The 24682-nt window shown below is 34.2% G+C and overlaps 4 protein-coding genes across 4 annotated transcripts; 2 read left to right on the top strand and 2 right to left on the bottom strand.

The window, feature by feature from the left end:
* Positions 1 to 313: 313 nt before the first annotated feature.
* Positions 314 to 1217, bottom strand: LOC138321501 (TM2 domain-containing protein biscotti-like). Its single transcript, XM_069265230.1, has one exon. The coding sequence runs from the start codon at positions 1064 to 1066 to the stop codon at positions 494 to 496; it is 573 nt and encodes a 190-aa protein (XP_069121331.1). The 5' UTR covers positions 1067 to 1217; the 3' UTR covers positions 314 to 493.
* A 1745-nt stretch (positions 1218 to 2962) lies between these two features.
* Positions 2963 to 6459, top strand: LOC138322263 (deoxynucleotidyltransferase terminal-interacting protein 2-like). Its single transcript, XM_069266304.1, is given in 5 exon segments — positions 2963 to 3109; positions 4207 to 4326; positions 4328 to 4372; positions 4903 to 5012; positions 6228 to 6459. Coding segments are annotated over 5 exon segments (519 nt in total). The 3' UTR covers positions 6325 to 6459.
* A 152-nt stretch (positions 6460 to 6611) lies between these two features.
* LOC138322262 (uncharacterized) lies at positions 6612 to 23540 on the bottom strand. The gene is made up of 3 exons (XM_069266303.1): positions 22101 to 23540; positions 18601 to 18979; positions 6612 to 9644 (listed from the first exon to the last, which is right to left on the bottom strand). The coding sequence occupies exons 1-3, from the start codon at positions 23354 to 23356 to the stop codon at positions 8154 to 8156; spliced, it is 3126 nt and encodes a 1041-aa protein (XP_069122404.1). The 5' UTR covers positions 23357 to 23540; the 3' UTR covers positions 6612 to 8153.
* Positions 13238 to 15360, top strand: LOC138321496 (E3 ubiquitin-protein ligase TRIM56-like). The gene has a single exon (XM_069265226.1). The coding sequence runs from the start codon at positions 13250 to 13252 to the stop codon at positions 14477 to 14479; it is 1230 nt and encodes a 409-aa protein (XP_069121327.1). The 5' UTR covers positions 13238 to 13249; the 3' UTR covers positions 14480 to 15360.
* Positions 23541 to 24682: the final 1142 nt, after the last annotated feature.

Raw genomic sequence — 24682 nt, 5'->3', positions numbered from 1 at the left:
CTCTAAACAACTCGTTCTCAAGTTTCCAGGGGTCACAACGATGCCTTTGCAGGTATCGTGAAGTATCATTTCCGAGTCCCTACGTAGGCGCCAATGGAACAGGGTGCAGGATTTACAATAAATTTATTACCTAATACCTGCCTCTGCCAAGGATCAAACTGGGGACCTCTGGATTACTAGTCTGATGCTCAACCGATCGAGCTAAAGAGAAGTTCTCTCTAGCCGAGCGATATATTGCGGCTAGTATTGACCAGGGTTACATATATATATATATGGTTTTGTCTGTTGCCTTCAAAGAACAGTTACAACCTCATTAGCATGTGACGTGCATTTATTTTGGATTTCAAGAAAGTAAGGATATGTACAATAAGACTACAGAAATAAATCCGAAAAAATATTCTATCCATAAGTTATAAAAATATATCTTGGACATGCCTGTTATCTTAGTAACTATCGATGTGTTGCATTGAGGAAAATAATATTTGCTTAGAAATCAGGACTCGGGAGGTTTAACAAATGTGAATTGGTCCATGATTATCTTTGTTAAGCCTGCTCCATAGTAGTCAATAACATAGTCAGACCCATCTGATGGCGTGACTACTTGGGTGGCAATCAATATAATGTCCACAAGCTGTCCAAGGAAGAAAAATCCCAGAGTTGAAAATTTCAGTAAACCAATGGCAGGGTATCCAAGATAAAATCTGTCAATTCCAAACATTCCAAGAAAAATAGATAATAGTAAAGAGGTCTCAAAGGAATATCCATTTGTCCATCTACATGGCATTTCTTTCATGAATCCCACTATTGTTCCATTGTAAGTCATTGCTTGTCCATCCAGTCCGATACAGTTGATCTCTTCAGCTGGCATACAAGGGACAAGGACAGTCCTGTTTTCTCTGCATCCCTTTGCACTTTGTGTTTCTACATCTATTTCGGGTTCTCTACATGTGTATTGGCCAAGGAGCAAAGAGTCGCATCGTAATGTCGTGCTTGTACGTCCTGTCACTTCATGAAATAGAGACATCACGAATAAAAGGACAATTGGCACGGAATGTTCGGACTTCATGGCGCAACCAATAAGTCGTCATTTGTTTCAAATAAATACCATTTTCATTCGGTATAAATGTGTCTCCTATGTACAGATGGCTAGTGCACTTGACAGCGATGTGTAAACAACTCTCATTTCGTCATCAGGAAGTGCTATTGAGTTATCTCCCGTGATTTTTCTTTCATTTATATATTAATCCGCGTAAGTAAATTATTTGATTGATCAGTCTTATTTGGACATCTAACGGAGGACCTTAATTATTATGTTTTTATATATGTCGACTTCTACGTTTGGTATTAAAAATTCGACAAATAGTTAAAACAAACTATTGATTTTAAAGAACTATATTTCATTTTAAGGAAGTAAATGCGCGGCGCTCTTCGGTCCAAAATTGACACACAAGAGAAACACGTGTGTGTTGTTTAATTTGTTATTAAAAAATGGAGTCTTCAGGTGAATCTTCGTCATCTGATAGTGAAATGGAAGATCTGGTATTAAAAGCACTGGATAAAATCAAAAGTATAAAGACAAAACCTGTGAGTTCCCCAGAGAAATCTAGCCATACTGACAGTAGAAAGCAGACAGAGAAACACGATCGGTAAATATTTGATGGTTTGTTTTCAAATTTTTACGTGTAAAATGTGGTTAGGCCTATGTATTTACATTACAGATAGACTGACTACTAATTTAATCTCTAAACTATTTGAATGATGCATTTTGTCTTCCAGCTTTTGTTTTTCGTTTTTCTAATTTGTTAATTTCAAACTAGGGAAGATAATCTTGTAATAAACTCGGCAAAAAATTCTAATCAAGTTTTTTTCCATTTGTATGTAACACTATGTAGCACTTAAAGGAGAGGAAAAAATGTAGCAGTCAGACCAGGATTCATACTTGAGACCGACGAACTCTAGCCAAATGCTCTACCGAATGATCGACCCAGTCCAATCTGCTACACTCCTTCCTCCTTTTTTTCAAATTCTTTGCCCTCGAAATGTACAAGACCCATATACTACAACCATGGGTATTTAAGTATGACACGAATTTTGTAATAGGTAACAGGAGAGCAGAAAATGTAGTGGTCAGACCAGGATTCGAACCCGGGACCACCAAACACCAGCCGAATATTAAAAAGACACAACAAAATTATTATGTTTAACTTCCTTGTATGTATTGTAATAATTACATATACTAATTAATTATAAGTAATAAAACGTGTTTAAATCTTCCAGCATATGTGTGGAGTCACATGAGAACTGTACATGTGATGAACATAAACACAATTTGGTTTTGAATGAAAACATTTTATGTCCTTAAACTGTTTCTTTTTCATTTCAGAGTAACATTATCATCAAAAATCCATAGTAATGTGAATTTAGATGATACATATTTAAAGAACCCAACACATTCTACAGTAAAGAAGACAAAGAAATCAACCATTCAGAATTTAATTCAAGGATCAGACAAGGATAGTGAAGTATGTAGCAAAGAAGTAATTCTAACCATATGGACAGAACTTTCATGGCAGTCTGTCCCTTTAACAAATGTAAAGCATTTGTAGCTAATGTGGTCGCATAATGTAGAGTTAACAATTAGAAAATACAATAAGATAAAGGAAACAAATTAATGTGTTTTCAATATTACATTGCATTACATCAGATTAAATATATCTTTCATAGTGTTTTATGAATTACTTAAATGAGATGCTACATGTTCGGAAAAAATACATGTTGGCACAAGGTACAAAAATGAAATACATTAATAATAATACAGTTATATATTGCTCCAACAACGTTAGAGGTATAGCACAACGAGACACTCAACAATATAATAGGCTGACCTGTGACCTCTCTTGTTATAAGAGTAAGTTATATACATTGTGTATATGCATTATAGTTAAATGTTTTAAATGATGTGATGAAGCTGAAACACAATGACAACAGGACTATTATATGTATTCTTTTAGATAATGAAAAAAAAGTGTTCTACAAGCCAGATATAGAAAAGAAGTATGAATTGCCACCCTATCAGGAAAGTTTACAAAAGCTCAAGAGACAGAGAAAGGTAGGATCTATTCATATATATTCTGTATTTGCATATTATAGAGTTATCTGCCCTCGTGGGTAGGTATTGATTGTGACGTCATGTGTTTGCGAGCATAACATCGTACTTTTCAGAGAAAGCAACGTGAATTGTACTCGTCACAAAGGATACCAACCACCAAGGAAGCTAACCTCTTTGATATGTACAAGGACGGAATAACATAATATTACATCAGACATCTCTAAATTTGCTGGTCCGACTTACATGTCCAGCAAAATTTGACTCTGATCACCTATTTTAAAAATCTGGTCCGGACTGACTGTCCGGCAATTGTTGAGTACTGGAAGTTGGTAGAAATGGTGTCTCAGAAGTATTACGCAGGTGCTGAACCTTGCAAATATGTAAACTGCATAAGATGAATTACATAATCATGAAAACAGCTGCCTGGATACTTATAGAAGGAAGTTATGTTTACTTCAAAAATTCACATTAATGTTCGGTCCAGCAAAATCTTGCTCGGTCCTGCTTACTCAACAGTCCTTACCGGTCCAAATGTCCGGCCATTTTTTTTGCAATGTCTGTTACAAAGTTAATATGTATTTCAAAGATCCAGAAGAATTTTAAAGAATTAAAAAGCCATTATTCTCCAATCTCAATGAAGGGAATTACCACACAATCTATTTTAATTTTTTATCAGAAAGATAGAACAATAATTTGCTGTTACTCTTTTATAGCTATTATATCAGGTTTTTGACCAGTTATGATATATTTATGCAAAAGATAATTATTTGCTTGATCTATTCAATATTATCAGACGAATCATATATTACTGTATAGCGCTTTAGATTTGTGGGGGTCAATATATCACGGTTTTCTTATTAGTGGAGGTTAATTTTTCTGTCCATTCAGTCCTTTAATTCTTTTAGCTATTGTTTTTAGTTATGTCAATGAGTTTCTGAAAGTTTCACTGGCGTATAGAATTTAGCGAAAATAAACCACTGCGATATTTACATGGCTATAGTACACATATTGTTATGCCAGTATAAACAGATAGATAAGAAGAAGATTGTTTTTCATTACCCTTTTCAATATCTGATTTATATTTTGTTCTTATACAGAAAGAGAAACAGATGACAAAAGGTAAAGGATGGTTTGACATGAAGGCACCAGAGATGACAGACGAGGCGAAGAATGATTTGACTGTTCTGCAGATGAGGCGAGCTCTCGACCCAAAACGATTTTTACAAGAGCAATGATATCAAAGCCCTGCCAAAATTCTTTCAGGTCAGTCACAAATTTGCTTTAGCCAAAACAATATATGTATATTTCAGTTACATTAAAAAAGAATAGGCTAGGTTGCAGCATAAGAAGGAATTTTGTTTTTAATTTTCAAAATTTCTTTGAGGAGGAGGGGGGGCAAGTTACTATATACCTGGTAACTCTTATTACTTCATTACTAAGTAATATATTTTTAGGCTTTAGGTTGGCTGGAAGTCTTTCATTACCCATTATTGTGATTTAACTTTATCTTAGTACTAAGCAAGTGTAAAAGTCACAGTTTAAACATTCAATAATAACTACTTTGAACACAACATTGTTTTTGAAATAGTGTGTTAAAAGTTACGGATACTTGAAACTGCGATGTTCTCTTGGCCTTGAAATTTACAATGTTTTAGTACATTTACATTTTTTGACATCTATATGTATCTGGTACTCAAATATACACAAAAAGATGTTACAACAATTTATTTATATGTCATGTGAATAAAGATTTAATTTGTTTTATAAATTGTGTTGATTGATGTTTATTGCAGTTTGGAAAAGTGATCGAGAGTCCAGTAGATTTCTACCATTCCAGAATTCCAAAGAAGCAGAGAAAGTCTACTATGGTGGATGAATTATTAGCAGATGCAGAATTTAGAACGTAAGGATTGTTAATAACTTAAATCAGATGTGTAGTAATGCATGTAGACAGGACAAATGACTAAAAAGTAAATTAGATGAAAAATTGATACCATTTTTTGAGGTAATTAGTGCCATTCCCCTTATAAGCGCCCCTCTTTTCTTCTACAGAAGGAGTTGATGTTATATAAACACTCCCTTCCCGTGGATTAAAAACACTGTTTTGCAACTGTGTGATGCTTAAAACATTAGCATTGTATCCCATATATCATGACATCCATGTTGTGTATAAACTTGTCTTTCAAAAGCGATTTCAAATCACCCATAATAATGCATATCAAAGAGAGGAAGGCATATGATATGCTTTATTTGGTTTCCTAATAAGCGAGACCCCCATCCATGTTACAATTTTTGAAGTGCCTCAGGGCATTAGTTGTGCCAAATACAGTAGATTTTACAAAATCTTGGAAGAAGATCATAATCTTAAAACAGACATTGTTTTTGTCTTATTGCTTTTCTACAGTTATTTAGTACATTATTTAAATACTGAGGTTTTGTTTTGCTTTTCTACAGTTATTTAGTACATTATTTAAATACTGAGGTTTTGTTTTGCTTTTCTACAGTTATTTAGTACATTATTTAAATACTTAGATTTTGTTTTGCTTTTCTACGGTTATTTAGTACATTATTTAAATACTGAGGTTTTGTTTTGCTTTTCTACAGTTATTTAGTACATTATTTAAATACTGAGGTTTTGTTTTGCTTTTCTACAGTTATTTAGTACATTATTTAAATACTGAGGTTTTGTTTTGCTTTTCTACAGTTATTTATATTAGTACATTATTTAAATACTGAGGTTTTGTTTTGCTTTTCTACAGTTATTTAGTACATTATTTAAATACTGAGGTTTTGTTTTGCTTTTCTACAGTTATTTAGTACATTATTTAAATACTGAGGTTTTGTTTTGCTTTTCTACAGTTATTTAGTACATTATTTAAATACTGAGGTTTTGTTTTGCTTTTCTACTGTTATTTAGTACATTATTTAAATACTGAGGTTTTGTTTTGCTTTTCTACAGTTATTTAGTACATTATTTAAATACTGAGGTTTTGTTTTGCTTTTCTACAGTTATTTAGTACATTATTTAAATACTGAGGTTTTGTTTTGCTTTTCTACAGTTATTTATATTAGTACATTATTTAAATACTGAGGTTTTGTTTTGCTTTTTGCTGGACAGGTTTAACAAGAGGAAGTATGTTGAAATTCAGGAAGCCAAGAGGAAAGGAGCTGGACCATACAAACACATGAAAAGGCTTAAAAACAGAAAACGATGATAAGATGAAACTTACTTTTCTGTTACATGTATATATCATATTTATCTACAAGAAAGCCCCTTTTTCGGCAATTACCGTATTTGTCCCAATAAGCTTCCACCCACCCACCCCCATACTCTCAGTAACAAGCCTTAACTTCACTTATCTGGTACTTTGAATTTAGACTTTTATTCAATTGCAGACTCTAACATTTCAATACCATATATATTGTTTTATTTCTATTGCAACTATATTTGAGACTAACTTTGCACCATAATTTTGTGAAAGGTCCATATCTTAATTGGTCCCATTAAGCAAGTGCCCCCTCAATTTTATTGGGTCAGATACAGTGATTGTTCTTTCTTGGATTTACGGAATCTTCAACTTTTAAAACACCAATACCAAGAATATAATGGTTTAGAGTTATTCACGAGGCAAAAAGTTAATGCTCTTCCCAAAATTTCGTATCCCTACTTCATTAGCTCGCCTATTCGAAGAATAGGGGGGAGCTAATGTTGTCACCCCGGCGTCGGCGTCAGCGTTGGCATCCCATTTCCCATTAAAGTTTTTGAGCAAGTTTCTGTTTCGTAAATTATTTAAGCTTGAGTTATCATAAATGTTTATTATTTTATTTTCCTAATGTGTATGGATGCTGAACGTGATATTACAACCATTTTGGGGCCCTTAAGGGGTTTTTGAGTGTTAATTTGTCATATTTCCATGTTTAAATAGTAAATACTTGAACATCAACTTCTTCTGAATAGGCGAGCTTTGCTGTTCTCCAACAGCTCTTGTTTTAGGAGAGAGCTATGGGGACATTTGTGAGAATGATTGTTATAATTTGTTGAAAATTTGCAGAATCAAAATTTATGTTAAATAAAATTTCTGTAAAATTTCAACCCTCTTGAAATTTAATGTCATTAAATTATGTAGTTGGAAGTGGTTGTTGTGTAGCTTCACTAAATTCTTCATTTATGGTATATGAAGGTTGTGCAAATTAACTACATGTACATTATTATTTAGTCCTACTCAAGTCAAATTTTAAGCAATGTACATAATCAAACAAAAATGTGTGCTCGCACTGTAGAACAAACTAGATACGTAGCATTGATGGTGATGTGTGAAATATTTGAATACAAATATTTTTATACAATTAACACTAAGTCAGAGTCACTTTCTATTAGCAGTAAGATTTTTTTTTCATGGGTCATAAAACCATTGCAAGTACAGTATGGAAGCCAGAATGGATTAACTAATTCATTACTCGCATACAGAAATTCAAAAACTGCTTAAATGGAATTGGTCTCCTGCCTAGAAAATAGAAGTAAATAGAATTTACATGTAGATAAATGGTTCATCTGTTTAGTCTTTCATACTTAAAATAGCTTTTTGACCCGTAAAAAAAAAAGAAAGAAAATATAACGACATCCGATTCGACCATATAGAAAAGTAATTATTTAGTATCAATGCCGACTGTAGATTTTAAAACAGACTTGGTTCGACATTATTTCGTAAACCAACGGCTATTATCCAACTGTACAATGTACTACATTACGGAAACAGTCATGGATGGGCGATCTTAATCTAATGTGGTCTTCGATAATTTCATACAGTTTACATATGTGCCTGACCGATACTAAAGGAAAACAATATTTTTCTGAAATCTGAATCGGCACAAGAAATACGTCACAAGCTAATCCAGAAATTCAATCGTTATTGTCTTATTGCCTGGACAACTCGCAAAGAAATCTCATTTGTATGTAAATAAACAAACATCAACATCATTTGTAACAATAAAATCAAAGCTGTCTCTCTTGAACGCCACGTCATGAGGATGGAACAGTCGATTACTAAGAGACAACCCCAATGTCCTCGTACTTCCCATCAGTGGTAAGTTTCACTATATTCTTGCTGAGAGCTCCTACCACATACACGTTTCCTAAAGGATCCAGTGAAATACCACATGGGTACTTCAGGATAGAGTAGTCGTTAAATGTAAACAGGTGCTGACCTGTTGCAAGGTTAACACACACAACTCGATGATTGTTCGAGTTGGTGACGAAAGCCCGAAAACTCTTGTCGACGATCACTTGGCGGTATCCGTCTATGTGTAGAAGTACTTTATCTGTTTCTGTACCCACTTCAGCGTCGACGATCACGAGCATGTTATCACACACTACAACAGCCGTGCTGTCAATATGATCTGGAACTGCAGATATTCCATAACATGTGTTTTGAAGGTTGTAACTTAGTTTGCAGCTTCCGATCTGGTCACGCGGTTTCAAGTCAAACATAGAAACAGTGTTCGCTTCCGGAAAGGTGGCGATGATGCTTGATCCGATGACGGCTACTGCAAATGGTCTATGTGGTACATTTATAACTGACGTCTGCGATCCGTTGGAGTCGTATGAATATATCTTTTTGTCTTCAAAACAGGCAATGATGATACAGTTTTTCGAATAGAAGCAAGCGGTATTCTGTGCCACTTTGGTCGTCTGGCTGTTGATAAACCATTTGTTCACATCGTGTATTGTTCGTGACGTCGAATGTGGAACCTCCCTGTCCTCTGCAGTTACGTCACCTAGGCTGACAACACTTAGGCATTTACACAGTAACTCCTGCACATCTGGTGGTTCAGAATGTCTTAATGTTTTGTCTCGCATCTGTTCTGAAATGATCATTATTTTAGTATCACTCTTGTGCTTCGCTATAGTACTTTTCAGACAGAGGAATGCTTGTTCTTCTGAAATTGATGTGCATTCGAAACGATTTAATGCGTTTCTTAAGAACCTCTGCTCTTTCACAGCATACTCTCTGGCCATAGCCAATTCTGCCACTGCATTTGCGTGAGTTTTATCCAATTTGGTATTATAGTCTCGAAGAAGGCGCCTCATTCGATGACATATTCTATGAACAAATTCTTCAGCTGTTCTTTTTAAATGTAACCGCTCTTGCGTAAGCTCATTGCTTATTTGAGTGGATTTGAATTCCACGTAATGAGTTTCATTCAAATATCTCTTAAGTCTTTTTGTTTCTTTTGTCAATTCTTTTTTAGACTTTGAATTCGTTGCTGCTTCCAGCAGATTAATCACGTTTTTACAACGGCGGTGATCTACCATGGAGCAAAGTGCACAACATGGTTTATCGTGATCAACACAAAACAACCGGATGTCCTCTTCTGGATGTTTACTACATGGTTCAATCGGGGTGTTTCGCGAGTGAACATTTAACGCTTGATACACAGGAACGATTTCGTGATTTTTGGAAATCTTCATGGCTGTATGTACGGCTTTGCAGGAATCGCAATATCCTTCGCTACAATGCCTACACCAATGGATTGGCTTTCGAAATAACAGAACTCACCTTACATATATTACAACTTTTAGTTCCATTTCGTATCTCTTCGCGGTCAATGCACGATTGCATCAAATGATCATCGGGATAAAGACTAGCCCATTGTGACACATTGTTGATTGTCCAGCCAACTGGAGGATCTGTATCTATATCACAAGAGGGACATTTGAAGGGCAATTTGCTGGCTGGTTCTTTCACTTCTGAGACAATCCAATTATGCAGACAGCTTTCACAAAAGGTATGAAGACATGAAAGGTATTTTGGTCTGTTGCAAGTTTTTCTGCACAAATGGCACGTTGAAATGCTGGACTTGTGAAGTTCCATTTGTATAATGGCTACCTTGAAAATATATCTGAAACTATTAAATTGAAATGTTACAATTCTGAAATTAAGTTTTGATCTTTGTGTTAAGAAAAATGTTTTTTTTTTTTTTTTTTTGTTTTTTTTTTTTTTTTTAATTTCAAATGATTGCAAGTTTTGTCAATCATTGGGAGAATGGTGAAGGCAAACATTTAAAAAAATGAAATACTTCAAAACCATGATAAACAACGGACATGCATCGCATTTAGAAAATGTCTTAGAGTTGTTCTCAGTTAAAACTTCTTGTGTCGCATAGACATGGCCATGGCTATAAATCTCTTCACGATATGTGTTGACTGCAAAAGTGATAAGATACTTGGTAAGAAAGATTTATTGTGTCATCAAAATGGTTAAAATGACATTTAATGCCATAAAAATGACCTTAAAGACCGAACCCGGAAGCAGAAAAACATATTACTTGCAGGAAAAATTCATAAATCATAGGATATGTGAGAAAAATGTGTTGTTTTTTTTCTCTTATACTACGGGTTGGATGTAATACTAGTTTTTCTCATTCAGTATTCTCATGTCGGCTGAGGCTATATCTCATGGCTACCCATGCAATACAACCTCCTGACTTCACCACTGTATGGTAACGGGATCCGGCCCCGGTTGTTTGGTATCTATTTTCGGAAAATATGAGAGGGGTACGTGCTAAATCGCTTTAAAAACTCGATAGTATATCATTTGTTTATTGGAACCTATAAAAAAAGAACATTGAAAGCTTAAAATTTTAATATGTCCAACAGTTGCATGTGAAATTGAGAATAAAGCCTCCTTATTTGTATTCAAACATGTAACCTGGATGGTATTTCCGTGCAAAACTGAGAAAAATGCGTGAAAATATGAACATATCTCAAGATATCGGATGCATTTCTTTAAGATAAGATGTTGAATGAAGAATTAGGATAGAACAAAAACTATCTACCACTTCAAATTTATCGTAAATACATCCTTTGTGCCATAATCGATGATGTTTAGTGAGCATGTTATGACTAGAGTGTACGTGTTTGGTACGCACAAAATTCCGGTTTGGTATATCCATTAGTATACGGTTTGGTATAACAACCTAGTTAAATTTGAATCACAAACAGGGAGCCGCAAATAAAGCGTGGCATAATCCTCGCGCTTCACAGTTGGTATGAAAACCCAGATATCAAGCTCAAAGTAAGAGTTATTAATGTGTGTATTGTAAAACTGAAGAAAAAGAACCAGCTGACAAAAATAAACAGTAATTTGGTATTTTCGACTAGTTTCCAAGACTACAAAAAAAAAAATCCAAAATGGAAGGTTTGCAATAGCAAAAGGCACAACTAGGGCACTTGACTGATATATACACAGAAAACTCGTTGCAGGGGATAATTAAATCCGATTTACTGAAGGAACGAACAAACGATCAATGTAACGAACGAGCAAAAAAGGACGCACGAAAGAAATCTTATCGATATTAATTTTATATGTAATAACATGCGTATCTGTAAATAGAACACAAAGATAATGTGTCTCCTCTCCTTTGGTTGAATGAAATTACATAATAACCATAAAAAATATCACGAGTAAACATTACGCATGAGTATGGAAGTATACAAGTGTCTAAGACCTGTCTTGTATTTACAATGCTTAATAATTAATTGTTGCATTCTAGTTATAGGGTGTGGTGTTTTTTCCGGCTTTCCCCGATATATACTTTGATATGACGAAGCTAATTAATGTATATGTATTACAGCTACCAAACACAGGATCACAAATTTCTATGATGGTAATTATGTATCGGCTCTTGCTGTGTAATATGCTAATTTGACTGCGCGAAATGATAATACTTTCCTTAATTTATCCCATGTTTTTATTTGAGATTTAAATTTTTAACCAGGTTCTTTTACCAAACCGTATACTAATGAATACCAAACCGGATTTTTTTTACGTACCAAACACGTACACTATAGTCATAACATGCTCACAAAACATCATCGATTATGGCACACAGGATGTATTTATGATAAATTTGAAGTGATAGATAGTTTTTGTTTTATCCTATTTCTTCCTTCAACATCTTACCTTAAAGAAATGCATCATTATCTTGAGATATGTTCATTCTCACACATTATTCTCAGTTTTGCATGGAAATACCATCCAGGTTACATGTTTGAATACAAACTGAGAGACTTTATGCTCATTTTCACATACAATGGTTGGACATATTAAAATGTTAAGCTTTCACTGTTCTAATTTTTGATAGGTTTCAATAAACAAATGAAATAATATCGAGTTTTTAAAGCGATTTAGCACGTACCCCTCTCATTTGTTTGGGTACGATTTTTCCGGAAGTAGATACCAAACAACCGGGGCCGGATCCCGTTACCATACAGTGGTCACTGCGATAACAAGATTGGTTTTTCTCGATAAATCAATCAATAATTGTAAATTCTTTGAAAATATATTTGATTTTTTTTTGCAATAAACATTGTAATATCAAGATGAACGGCGGTACAGGCCCCTGGATATTTTTTTATCGCAGTAAATGTTTTCTACTAAAACTAGTTTGTCCTATTTTATGAACTTTTCCTGTAAAATACAATGTAACCTTTTGAGCTACCTGCTCTGAATTCATTTAACGTATAGATACTAAAGTAAAGTATAGATAATGTTTATATTCACTTAAGTAACTAGTATTAAGTAGAGTTGTCTTCTAATTATGTCATAAACCGATACATTACTGATATAACTTACCTGCTACCTATAACATTTCTCCTTGTTTTGGATACCGATCAATACATTGATTTAAAGAGGTGTTATTTTTAGTTTATGTGCGAGGGTAGTTTCAAAATGCAAAAAACGAAAACTCAATTTATTGTTGATATGTAAAGAACTAGTTATTTGAATGCCCTCTGTGCATACTGGTGTATTTCAACATGATATATACATTTTACACCTTTGATGTATGTTGTGCTTTAGTGATAAATAACAGCGATGAAAGTTCGGCTTTGTAACGGCCAAATATTTCAATTTCCTTCTTGAAATGTCTCACTAAAACAAGATTTTATATATCGGTTACAGATTTGAATAAGAATGATTTATTTTGTAATTTATCTATTTTATGATTATTTAAGAGAATTTACTCTAACAAGATTTTTAACATTGATAAACAATCACGTGACATAATTCTTTAAGTAAATATTAGTCATATTTGTGTGGCAACAGTTGTTCATATGCAGAAGGAAGTAATATCAGAAACATGGCGGAAGCCAGTGACCCAGAGGACTTAACAGTGTGTTCAATTTGTCTTCAGACATTTACAAAACCGAAATATTTACCTTGTCTTCATACATTTTGTGAACCCTGTCTACAGGGATGGATAGAATCGCAAGTGAATTCAGGGCTACAAAAAAGTGTATTCATGTGTCCAGTTTGTCGTGCTGAGACACGACTACCGAACAATGCAAACGTATATAATAAAGCTGAATGGGCAAGTATGTTTCCTAACAATCACATAATTATTACGTTGATAGACAAATCTCTGATAGAGAAAGAGAAGAAAGCATGTGATGTTTGTAATGAAATGGATAAAGACATGCCAGCTACGCAATGGTGCGTGCAGTGTTCGGAGGCCTATTGTGGCGAGTGTTCAACAGTACACAGGGCGATGAAGGCCTCTAGGAAACATAGACTGGTCAGTTTATGTGATGTCCTCCGTGACTTGAAGAGTCTTTCAGCCGATGAAATGTGTAACGAACACTCTGAAGAAGTGATCAAGCTATTCTGCGTAGATCACGACCAACCATGCTGTACACTTTGTGGAGCGACTTGTCATAGGAAGTGTGACAATGTTTTGGAACTTTCCGAAGCAGCAAAGGATGTTAAAAACAAACAGGAATTTTCTGATTTGTTGGGGAATTTAAATAAAAGCGAAAAAGAAATTGGAAAAACCTCGGGAATGATTCAGGAGAACTTGTCGAAATTAGACAGGGAAAAGGAGGACATCGAGAGGTCTGCTAATGAACTGGCAGATTCTCTTATTGCTCATATGAATGTTATACGTAGTCGTTTCCTACAAGAAGTGTCTGGCGTGCATGCACGTGCGGTGAGTGAACTGAATACCGCAGCCGAAAAATGCTCTCTACAAAAAGGGACGATAAAGAACTTGAGACAAGTTCTTGAAAAATCTCGAGATCACAGTGCAGACACCGAATTGTTTCTCCAAGTGAAGAGAACTGAGAGAAAATTTAAAGACAGTAAGGTATTCATCGAAACTAAAATGTCTAAAATGACACCACAACATATCAAATGCTCTTTTTCACCAGATTTTGAAAAGTTAAAAAGAGTCTCTTCTTTCGGTAACGTCTGTAATTATACAGATGTTTGTACGTCTAGGCCACAAAGTCCTAGCGATGGTCGGAAGAAAAATCGATCGCATCCATTCAATGTCTATCGGCAATGGCCTCTGAACACCATGTCTGAAAATTAAACCTCAAATAGTAGACAATGTCTATGATGATTTCTCTACTGATTTAGATGACTATTACCAGTTGAATATATAAGTTGTTACGTGGTATTCTGATATTGCATAGTAGGATTTCATTACAAATACTTTTTACTACACCGTATTGCCGGTTTTGTAGATGAGTAAAAAAAAATCGTGATTTTAATCTAAAACGAGAAAATTGAATTTTAGCAATTTTTGAAATTTCATGATCTGGCTTTCATGGTTTAAATAAAAAAGACATTTTCCGAATCAAACTTTTGCTATCACAGCAGTGTTCGCGAACATTATCCTCGCCAAAATAACCGGGTATAATAAGGTATAGTTACAATAAAATGGAATACAATTTATCACATAATCTGCCTGATATCCAGTGATTTCGCCCGTGTAATATTTTTCCGTATGTCACTAGTGTAATATGACCTGGAGCAATACAATGAAGTCAGGCAAAATGACGTGACGTCAGGATTACGATAACGGCGGGACAAAATGGCGGCCTCTGCTGGATTTTCAGAATACATTTTGACGTGAAATTCTTTGTTATGTAGGTATTTGTAGTTATGTGATAAAAAGTATCTTAAATTTGTGTTCATTTCATATGAAATTTATGAAACTCGTCTCGAAGTTTTAATTTTTGCTCGCCAAGGCTCGCAAAAATAAAAACTTCTTAGACTCGTTTCATAAAACCTCATATGAAATGAGCACTCATGTGAGATCCTATATATAATTTAAATAATCATAAGTTTTGGGGAGAAATTTGTGCATTCATCTTGATACACAAGATGAATAAGAAAATCTTTATGAGTTCAGTACATGTTCAACAGCTCTATTTTTCATAGTGCTCTCGTATAAATATATATGTATTCAGAATGTGAAGCAGAAGCTCTAGGTTACACTGGTCTTGAAATGTATCTTAATTTGTTTTCTGTACTTAAAGGTGTTTTATACGTTCGGCAATGATTAAGTGGACGTTTAACCGTAACATTGTTTGTTATATAGTTTTATATTTAAATGGTTAAGATTAGATGAATTATACATGAGTTATTGACATAGTGTTATTTGAAATTCGCTGATTGTAAACATGCCATCATGTAACGTTGTTGACATCCTGAGAGATATTTACGTCATCCGGTTTGTACGGCCATATCCAGTGTCCTTTACTGTGTGCGCTTGAAAGATTGTTTAGGAGACATATTTAGCATTAGCCTGAGATACGCTGGCACTAGACATTATGATAGATACATGTCTGGTGTAAGCGTGGAACTCGCCGACACCTTTGGTATCAGGCCAGGTCATCTCCTATTTAGACTGCTTACAAAACATTACAACCGAGAAGTGCCACTTCTTAGGCGATACAATTTGACAGTTTCGTTGTGACCTTACATATCATGTATTTCGTTGGTAGCAGATCATTAAGTAAGAAACTAATAAACGTGATAGGACACCCTAGAATGAATAAATAGCGTTTGGAATGTCAATACTTATAAACAATTTTTCGTTGTATTTTCTAGAGGTATATTACTGTCGACGTAAGGCGTGTTAAGTCTTAGATTAAAGATGCTCCACCGCTGACACATGGTATTTTTCTCTACTCAAACAGGAGCAGACGAGTATTTTTCTTCAGTTGCGAAATTCACTTACTTTACTCAATTACCACCACTGAAAAGTTTGAGCTTATAATTTTACTTCAAGTTAAAAATATAGAAAAAATAATTAATTGCATCCCGAAAAAAAAAATCCGTGGCACTATATCCTATATGGAATGAAGTACTGATTGTGCATGCACCTAAAGCAAAATAAATGATTTTATGTTATTTTTTGTGTTAATTATACTTATGTATACACGATTATACATTAATTATTATTCAAATGATGAACATCATTTATGCTCTATCGGCGATGGAACATCTTTAAATACTTATTGTTGTAAACTGACTTTGTTTGAACATATGATATTGATGAAAAATGAAAACATGACATATGTATACATTTTGACATCTTTACATGTACCAAAAAGAACAAATTTTATGGTGATGCAATATCGTAGCTTAAGGACAAAACGGAAGTCACTAATATTAAACCCCTTGGAATATAATGATTTTACAGTAGGCGAATAGGTCTTCGATGGTATTTATCTGTTTCTGTTGTTTATTTCATCTATTACGCCATCTTATTGGTTACTCATTCATTTGACTCAACTTTATTCATATTTTGTATATTTAATTCATTCGATGCACTAATCAGAATTATATTTTATAACTCAGCTGTATAGTTTTTGACGTATTACAGGGATTTGTAAGTGAAAAATCAATGTCTCCACCAACAATGTATGTTTCAGTTACGCGTGTCTACCCTGGGTTTTACCTTTGACCCTAACGTTGTATCGCACTCTTTCATTTGTGTTCAAAACATTTGTTATTGAATATTTTAACTTTGATGTTTACCTTTGCGTAGTACCAATATAAAGTTTAATCACAATAATGAGGAATAAAATATTTCTAGTTAACCTAAACCATGAAATATATTACTTAGTAGTAAAGTCATAGAATAGTAGCCTAAAGCATGGGATATATTGCTTATTCCCTTTCACAAATAAATAAATAAAAACCAACCTATCCTGTTGTTTTAGTCATATACGCTGAGATATGCATACGTGTATATATTTGGACTTATCTAAAATGTCAAACTTGCTCTATATGGACATTGAATAACGTAACATATTATACCAGTAGAAGAACCTTGGTATTTTATTGTCTAGCCAAGATTAGTGTTATACTATTCAGAAATTTACAATAAAAGTTTGAGCCTCTGGTTACTCGTGTTCTGCGTATGGACAATGACTGTGTAGAGGTTTTTGACCATTCATATTATAATATCATATTTCATCAATAAACACAATACTACGGCCAGCAATTTGAATTGTGTTGTAATTTTAGTGTTCCTGCTACGTCTACATTCTATAATAATAAGCACAAACACTAAAGGATGTGTAATTATAGTCTGTATCATACAAGTGTCTTACTTAATTTATCACTTTCATCTGTAGCTTACCTATACGAACAAGCAGTAATGGGAAAAGTTCGATCATTTTAATTCATAAATATAGTCAGAATATAGGCCTAACCTGGACACAATTTACCAACGAAAATCTACTAACTTTATAAAAACATACTAATTTCTAGATTATGTTTTTAAAATGACTCCATATTCTTCTAAATGTTGTCAATAGGGATGGTGACTGCAAATAATTTTACGGTTAAAAATAACTACAGATATCATAATATGATAAAGTATGACCGTAGGGTAGAATATTAATTTCCACATAGGAAATAGTCTTATGATTTGTTGATAACCACAGGAGTCATGCAAGTTCAATATTTTATCTAATGATAATCTATAATTATCATATTTTCAGCTGGATTCGATAGATTCGAAGCTTTGAAACATACCCAAAATAGAATCAGTTTAGTTAACATTCCCCTATGTAGTCAGAACTATTCATGGATGGAGGGGATAAAATTATTAATAAATCCACCCCCCCCTTCCCCCCACTTTCCTTAGCAACAGAGGGACGGGATCATCCAAGAGAGGAAATAGGAAGTCCTTTAAATGGCTAATAAGCATAAAATAGATGATGGATTCACATCTAATTATATTTGAGAAAGGAATCAAATGCATAAATGATGACTCTCAACCCTCGCCACCCCCAGGGGGCACAGGGCAGGGCCTTACAGAGGAAATAGTTGGAAGTTCTTGAAATTGTCCGCCTGTCATAACACAGTTGATGGATTACATCAAATTTGGTTCATAAACATCATTCGGGAAATTTGCATTTATAATTAATCTTTATTTTTTAATTAAAAAAGTTTCTTACAATGGAATTTACATTTTGAACAGATAATAGCATCGAAGAAAGCAGATCTAAACTGCTTACAAAAGAAAATACATACAAACAAGTTACTCAAAACAGACAACCATGTCATTGTATTCAATATGGTTGATAGTATATATAATGTTTCTCCAGGTTTGGTTTTTGAAAAATCGGATATAGCGATGTAAACCATAACAAATGCATTTGGTAGCTCAGCCACAAGAAAGATACTAACATTAGCCATCGACATATGGACCACTTGTGTAAGAGTAGCTGAGGATGTGGACGGATCACTCGTTGCATGTAATTCTCTTGTGTTGTTGATGTACGCCTTGCTGCGACGGATCCCCATCATCTCAAACAGTAATAGAAAGAAGCATGGTGCGCATTGTAGAAGAAGTGTTTGGAGTGACACGCCAATCTTATCCACTGTCTTCATCCAGTAGCTACTATCTTCTGGTAACATTATAGTCATCGTTTCGATTATAATGTCATAGTCATACTTAGATTGGGGGCGCAGTGACGTCATGTTACAAAGTACGATGATGTTCGGTAAATATGCAGACATGGTGAATATGACACTTATCACGATGTACATATAAATGTATTTCATTCTGAAATATATATTAACTTTCATAGGGAAGGATATTATGAAATACTTTTGAAAAGCCATTGCCATGGTAACAAACATTGAGATTCTATGGAACATTGAAGGTAATATGTCCACAAAAAGTTGTATAATGATACACATTGTGTAAGGCAGAAAATCGTCGTTTTGCCGGAAAGTTATGTACCTTAAAGTGATGGGCAATGGGCATACAAATGTCAGCGTGTCAAATAGGGCCTTCGAGCGTAAAAGCAGGACGTTACGGTTTGATGTCATCCGTGTAGTCAGGATAAAAAGGATCAATCCGTTAAATACTATAGTCACAAATCCTAATACTGGTAACATGTAAGCAAAGAAAACTGACTTCACAGGATTGTCCATAAAGATATTCTCAATACTGAACACAATCGCTTTAATTATAAAATATTCCTTGCAAAAATAATTGTTCCTATCTCCTTCGCAATAGATTTCTTGAAAACGCCATTTTGTAATTTGTGTGTCCGGGTTGTTAGCTTGATAGTGTTTCACTGCGTCAAAGCAATTCCAAAATCTTTGACTTTCCGATTCATTTAAAGCTATTATACAATACCCCAATGCCATTCCGTTCTCTTTTCTACATTCATAATAGCTGGGCGTTGCTTCTTCCGGTAGATAATTGTCACAGAACAAGACGGTGTCGGACACTGATTTTAGTACCATTTCAATGAAACCTGGCCCATATTTAAGTGTTCCCAAGGTAGAAAGCAGACTCATAAACGTAAATACACAAAAGTCAAACCGTAACTCTCCAGAAAACCCATTAGTTTCACTCCATTTGGTACACAAAGAGATCGAAGTATTTTCCATATTGTATCCGGTGAATACGATGTTTCAATATTTTTTGTTGAAAAACGTTTAAAACTTGTCAGGTTATTGGTAGATTTTGAATGACTATTTCAGACACGATAATCAGTAAACGACTGTTTTCTTTTTAAACAAATAGCAAACGGGCCGATAGCTTTCAAAAGATTCGTTCAGTCTTAGTGTGCAAACTATTACAGACACATTGGTAGATATCACTAATTATATACATCTAGATGGTAACGGAAAACCTAACTTCGTTGACACATCCGGATAAGCTTTTGTTACATGATTGACTGTGATTGGATAAGCGGTTTACCAGACCGAGATTCGAAACGAAACGTCGTCAAAACATTACTTACGGTAAATATCTATTGAAATGATATTTTAATATTATGACTAATAATTATTGACTTTCTTTATACATGGATACGTGTTGAGCTGAATAGATGGTCTCGCACACGTCGAGTTAGATATAAAATGTATTTAGTATAAAGGAATATATCAATAAGTAAAATCAAGTATGATTTATAAATATATTGTTTTAATATGTAACTAAAATAAGACAAAACAAGATACAATAGAAATCACATCTATTAATGAGACTATCAGTAAAAATCAGTACAATGGGTCTGACTATTGCTATTCTAACATGCAAGGTGTATGTTGACTAACAAAAAGCTTTAATTTTCTACAGCTGGAAATAGATTAAGGTTTCAACATTTTTTTAAAGGGACTTGCTATTTTCAGAAACATAGCAATATTTGGGGCTGAATGTCAAATTAAAAGTTCCTCCTTGTTTACCGTATAACCGGTATTTTCACGGAGATAATATTTTCGTGATTTCGCGGAACATTCCTATGATGCCAAGAATTTGATCCGCGAAATATTGATAAATGATCGAATTATATAAACCCTGAAAGCCAGATCGCAAAATATAAATCGCTCAAAATTTAATTTCTTCCATTCAAGTTAATATCACGAAAATTTTGATCTGTAAAAATAGACTCCGTTATGTTTGTTCAAAATTGCTTAAAGGATGTGTTCATATCACATTGATCCAAACACAAACCATGCTAAACTCGAGTAAGCTTTTTATAACAAGCATATAACATTGCAATGTTTGTTTAAAATTAAACTGAAACATGGTACAAAGGATTTTCGGATAAATAATCCGTTGTGAGGTTTCAATATCTCAAATTCTGAGACTTTTACCACACCATGGAATTATGTCTGCCATTAACATCTGAGTTGATTTTTAATGTCAGAAAAAGCCAAAATCGAGAAACAAAGCAAAAATAATGTGTTATGATATGAATGATACATAATCCTTGGATTTTATTAATACTTTTTTCTAGTGCTATTTTGTGTCCAGGGAACTCCCTGTTGTGATGACTCAAGCTTCGTGACAAAGCGATTAATAGCTCGACTCAAATACTCGTAGCGGTGACCAAAATTAAACGCTTTTAAGATGAATACGTTAAACAGCGTAGATCTATATTACATTTCATGATTTTTTTTCATTGTATATACATGTACATGACAGTTGTGTAAGTGACGTAAGTATGGTCAGAATAGTTTTCCTTCAGTTAGTATAAACCACTTTTGACACCAGAAGGTTGCATTTTAAACAGCCTCGGGGACCCTGACGATTCACAGCTTTATTATCTGGCTCATAATAATGAACGCAATAGAAAATGAATTTTGTCCCAAAACGTTTCAACAAAGCGCTGCATACTAATGTTCTAATGGTCCTTTGCTCATCACTTTAAGGGTGCTCATCTTGCACATACCTTAACGATCAATCGCTACCGTTTGAAATGCCTACTGCCTGCAGCATTTTTCCATCTGGATTTATCTGTCAAAATAACCTTATGCCGTCATCGGTGATCAATCAATGCAAAACACAGTATTCTCGCAGAAAAAAATGAAATAATTTTAGATATGCTAATTCCATTACCTATCATAATAATGCCTTAATTAGAGAAGAATTAACAAATAATTGTGGTTTATTTCCCGATATACAACTATTAAAATTGAATTCAATGATAAAGGATAAAGAGGGAAGAGACATAAGTTTGAAATTAAATACAAGGAAAATGTATATGAATTTGCTTCATCCTGATATGTGGCTTGGTTCTAGTAATCGATGGTTTATTAAGAGTACACCCAGATTTTTGTCTTAAATCTCCATAACGCAATAAGTTCATCGTTAAGTATCAATAATCGGGACAAACTACCCTATATTCGTATTATATGAGTAATTGGTTGAAATTATAATTTAGTACCGTCTGGCTCTCCCTCTCAGATGTGTATCGAGTTCGAGCTCCCTTCGCATGTACTCTTTAGTAACATCAAAACATCCACAGTCCATTGACCATTTAAGTTTCTTCACACAATGGCGGCATTTGTTTGTAAACGCATTCACTCCACCAAAAGAATTAATATCTTCGATACCTTTAATAGCATTCGAAAAAGAAGAATTCAATTCTGGATGTGTCATTGTAGGCATTTCATTGCTGATAACTGTCTTACTCCTTTTACACATTGCCTCTGCCTTTTTTACTTGAAGAAACAACTCTTTGTCTGCTGCGTGATTTTGCCAGGATTCCTCAAGTACAGATTTGGAATTACCGATCAATTGCTGTTGCAAGATACACTTTTTCTTGGCGATTTCTAATGGATTCACTAGTTGTGAATGCTCGTTTGATAGCTTTTTCAGAAAAACGTCATACAATTTTTTTATATGAGCAATTCGAGTATCCACTAGATCCTTAGCAGATCTCTCAATTTCTAGCTTTTTGTTATTCAATAAAGACAACTGTTCCTGAATAGTCTTGGAACGGTTCTGAATGTCTTTTTCGACACCATTCAGGGTCTTTAAAAGTGCAGTAAAGTCGGTTTTATTTCTTACATCACCTGCTTCATGAGTGAGGTCTACAACCTTTCGACAATTCCTGTGTAATGTAACTGCACACACTGTACAGCATGCCTGGTTGTGGTCAACACAGAACAATGTCAAAACTTCTTCTATATGCTCGTAACACACTTCATCTATCGCGATACACTTTAAGTCGCTGATAACTTCCTCTAATCCTATCAGTCTATGTTTTCTAGTGGCCTTCATCACTCTGTGAACTTCTGTACAATCGTCACAATAGGCCTCCGAACACTGTACACACCACATAGTAGCTGGTTGGTCTTTCTTCATTTCATTACAAAAATCACAGGATTTATTTTGTCCTTTTATCCTAGTTTTGTTTATCAGTGAAATAATCATGATATTGCTAGGAAAAGTACTTGCCCATTCACTTCTTGTAGATGTCGTTGCTTTGCTCGGTAGGCGTGTCTCAGCACGACAAATTGGACACAGGAATACCGGAATAGGGCCACAATGTCCTTTTTCTAATTGCGATTCTAGCCATTCTTGTAGACAATGTTCACAGAATGTATGGAGACACGGTAAGTATTTCGGTGATGTGAATGTCTGATCACATATTGAACATATCGTGAAATCCTCCGAACCACCTACTGTCGCCATCATAGTTTGTATAACACCACCCGATATAAATCTAGTTACTTACACGGACGACTTGTCATTCACTCAAGCATGACATATTTGCACCAATCAAAGTGTCCTTCAGTTTGCATTTTTGTTGAGTTTTATAAGAATAAAGCATTGGACTCAAATTAAATCACTCCGTCACACAAACCCATCTCGAAGGCAAGCTACTAGATCGTCGCTCAATGATCATGTGATCAAACGAATACTTCACAATGATTAAACTTCATATCGTAACTGATATTAAACGTCTTTAACATATTATCACCAGTACCGATCGGCGATGTCACCAATAGACCTAAATAAAATGTACATAGTGATATCTCCCTCGTAAACATTAGTAAACACAGATAAAAAGATTGTAGGACTTTTTCCCCATTCCTATAGATAACGTGGATTATGATAAATGCATCCTCGATACTATAGGGGTTACTATCACTGACGTTATATACACCCCTGGACTATCTCAAAATAAATATTAAGGCAGTTCAGGAAAAATAAACTGACCAAACACAGGTCTACAAATAATTAGTTTTGTTATGATATGTTTCAGAGGTGGAGATGACGTAAGTGATATTAACTCCTGGAGTAGCGATGATGTGATATATAATAGTAGTAGATAACATCCCATTGACATACAACTTCGCTAGCTAAGGGTGTTTACAAGATACTCTCTATAGAAGGAGATCGCTTTTAATGCCCTTGGCTAGTAAAGTTGATTGACATTTAACAACTCGTTACATTGTAGTTATAGACATAGATTATTTACTGATAAAAACACGATACTTAATAAGTTAAAAATCTAAACATTCTATGAAGTCAGTGTCCATACTAACAACATTTTCATGTTAAGAGATGTAAATATAACTTTAGATGTCATAAAATTAATTTCATCAATTAATTTAGTAAATACATGAACTAGCTATGTTCAAAGAATCTAACAAAGATAATTTGGATAGGCGTCAAATTAAACAACAACACAACTCAAATTGCCAGTCATATATTGTGTGTTTATTGATAAAATATGATATTTTGAATTTGAATTTTCGAACAATTCTTAAATCTTACACAGGCTCTCTCCATACTTTTAGCATTGACGAGCAATTAGAGAAACAACTAGCGAATTTATGACAATAACAAATTCTTGGCTATACATTAAAATGTCAAAAATAGGGTAGGCCGGTGGTATTTTTTTTTTTTTTTTTTATATATTTTTCATTTTATCTTTATTTATTTATTTTTTTGAAGGAAATAAGCAATATATTTCCTACTTTAAGTTTGCTAGAAATCTTGTTTTCCATATTATTG

This window comes from Argopecten irradians, chromosome 4 (assembly GCF_041381155.1).
Source record: "Argopecten irradians isolate NY chromosome 4, Ai_NY, whole genome shotgun sequence".
NCBI lineage: Eukaryota > Metazoa > Mollusca > Bivalvia > Pectinida > Pectinidae > Argopecten > Argopecten irradians.
Note: the sequence above shows the minus strand (reverse complement) of the source record. Positions and strands in the feature narration are given on the sequence as shown.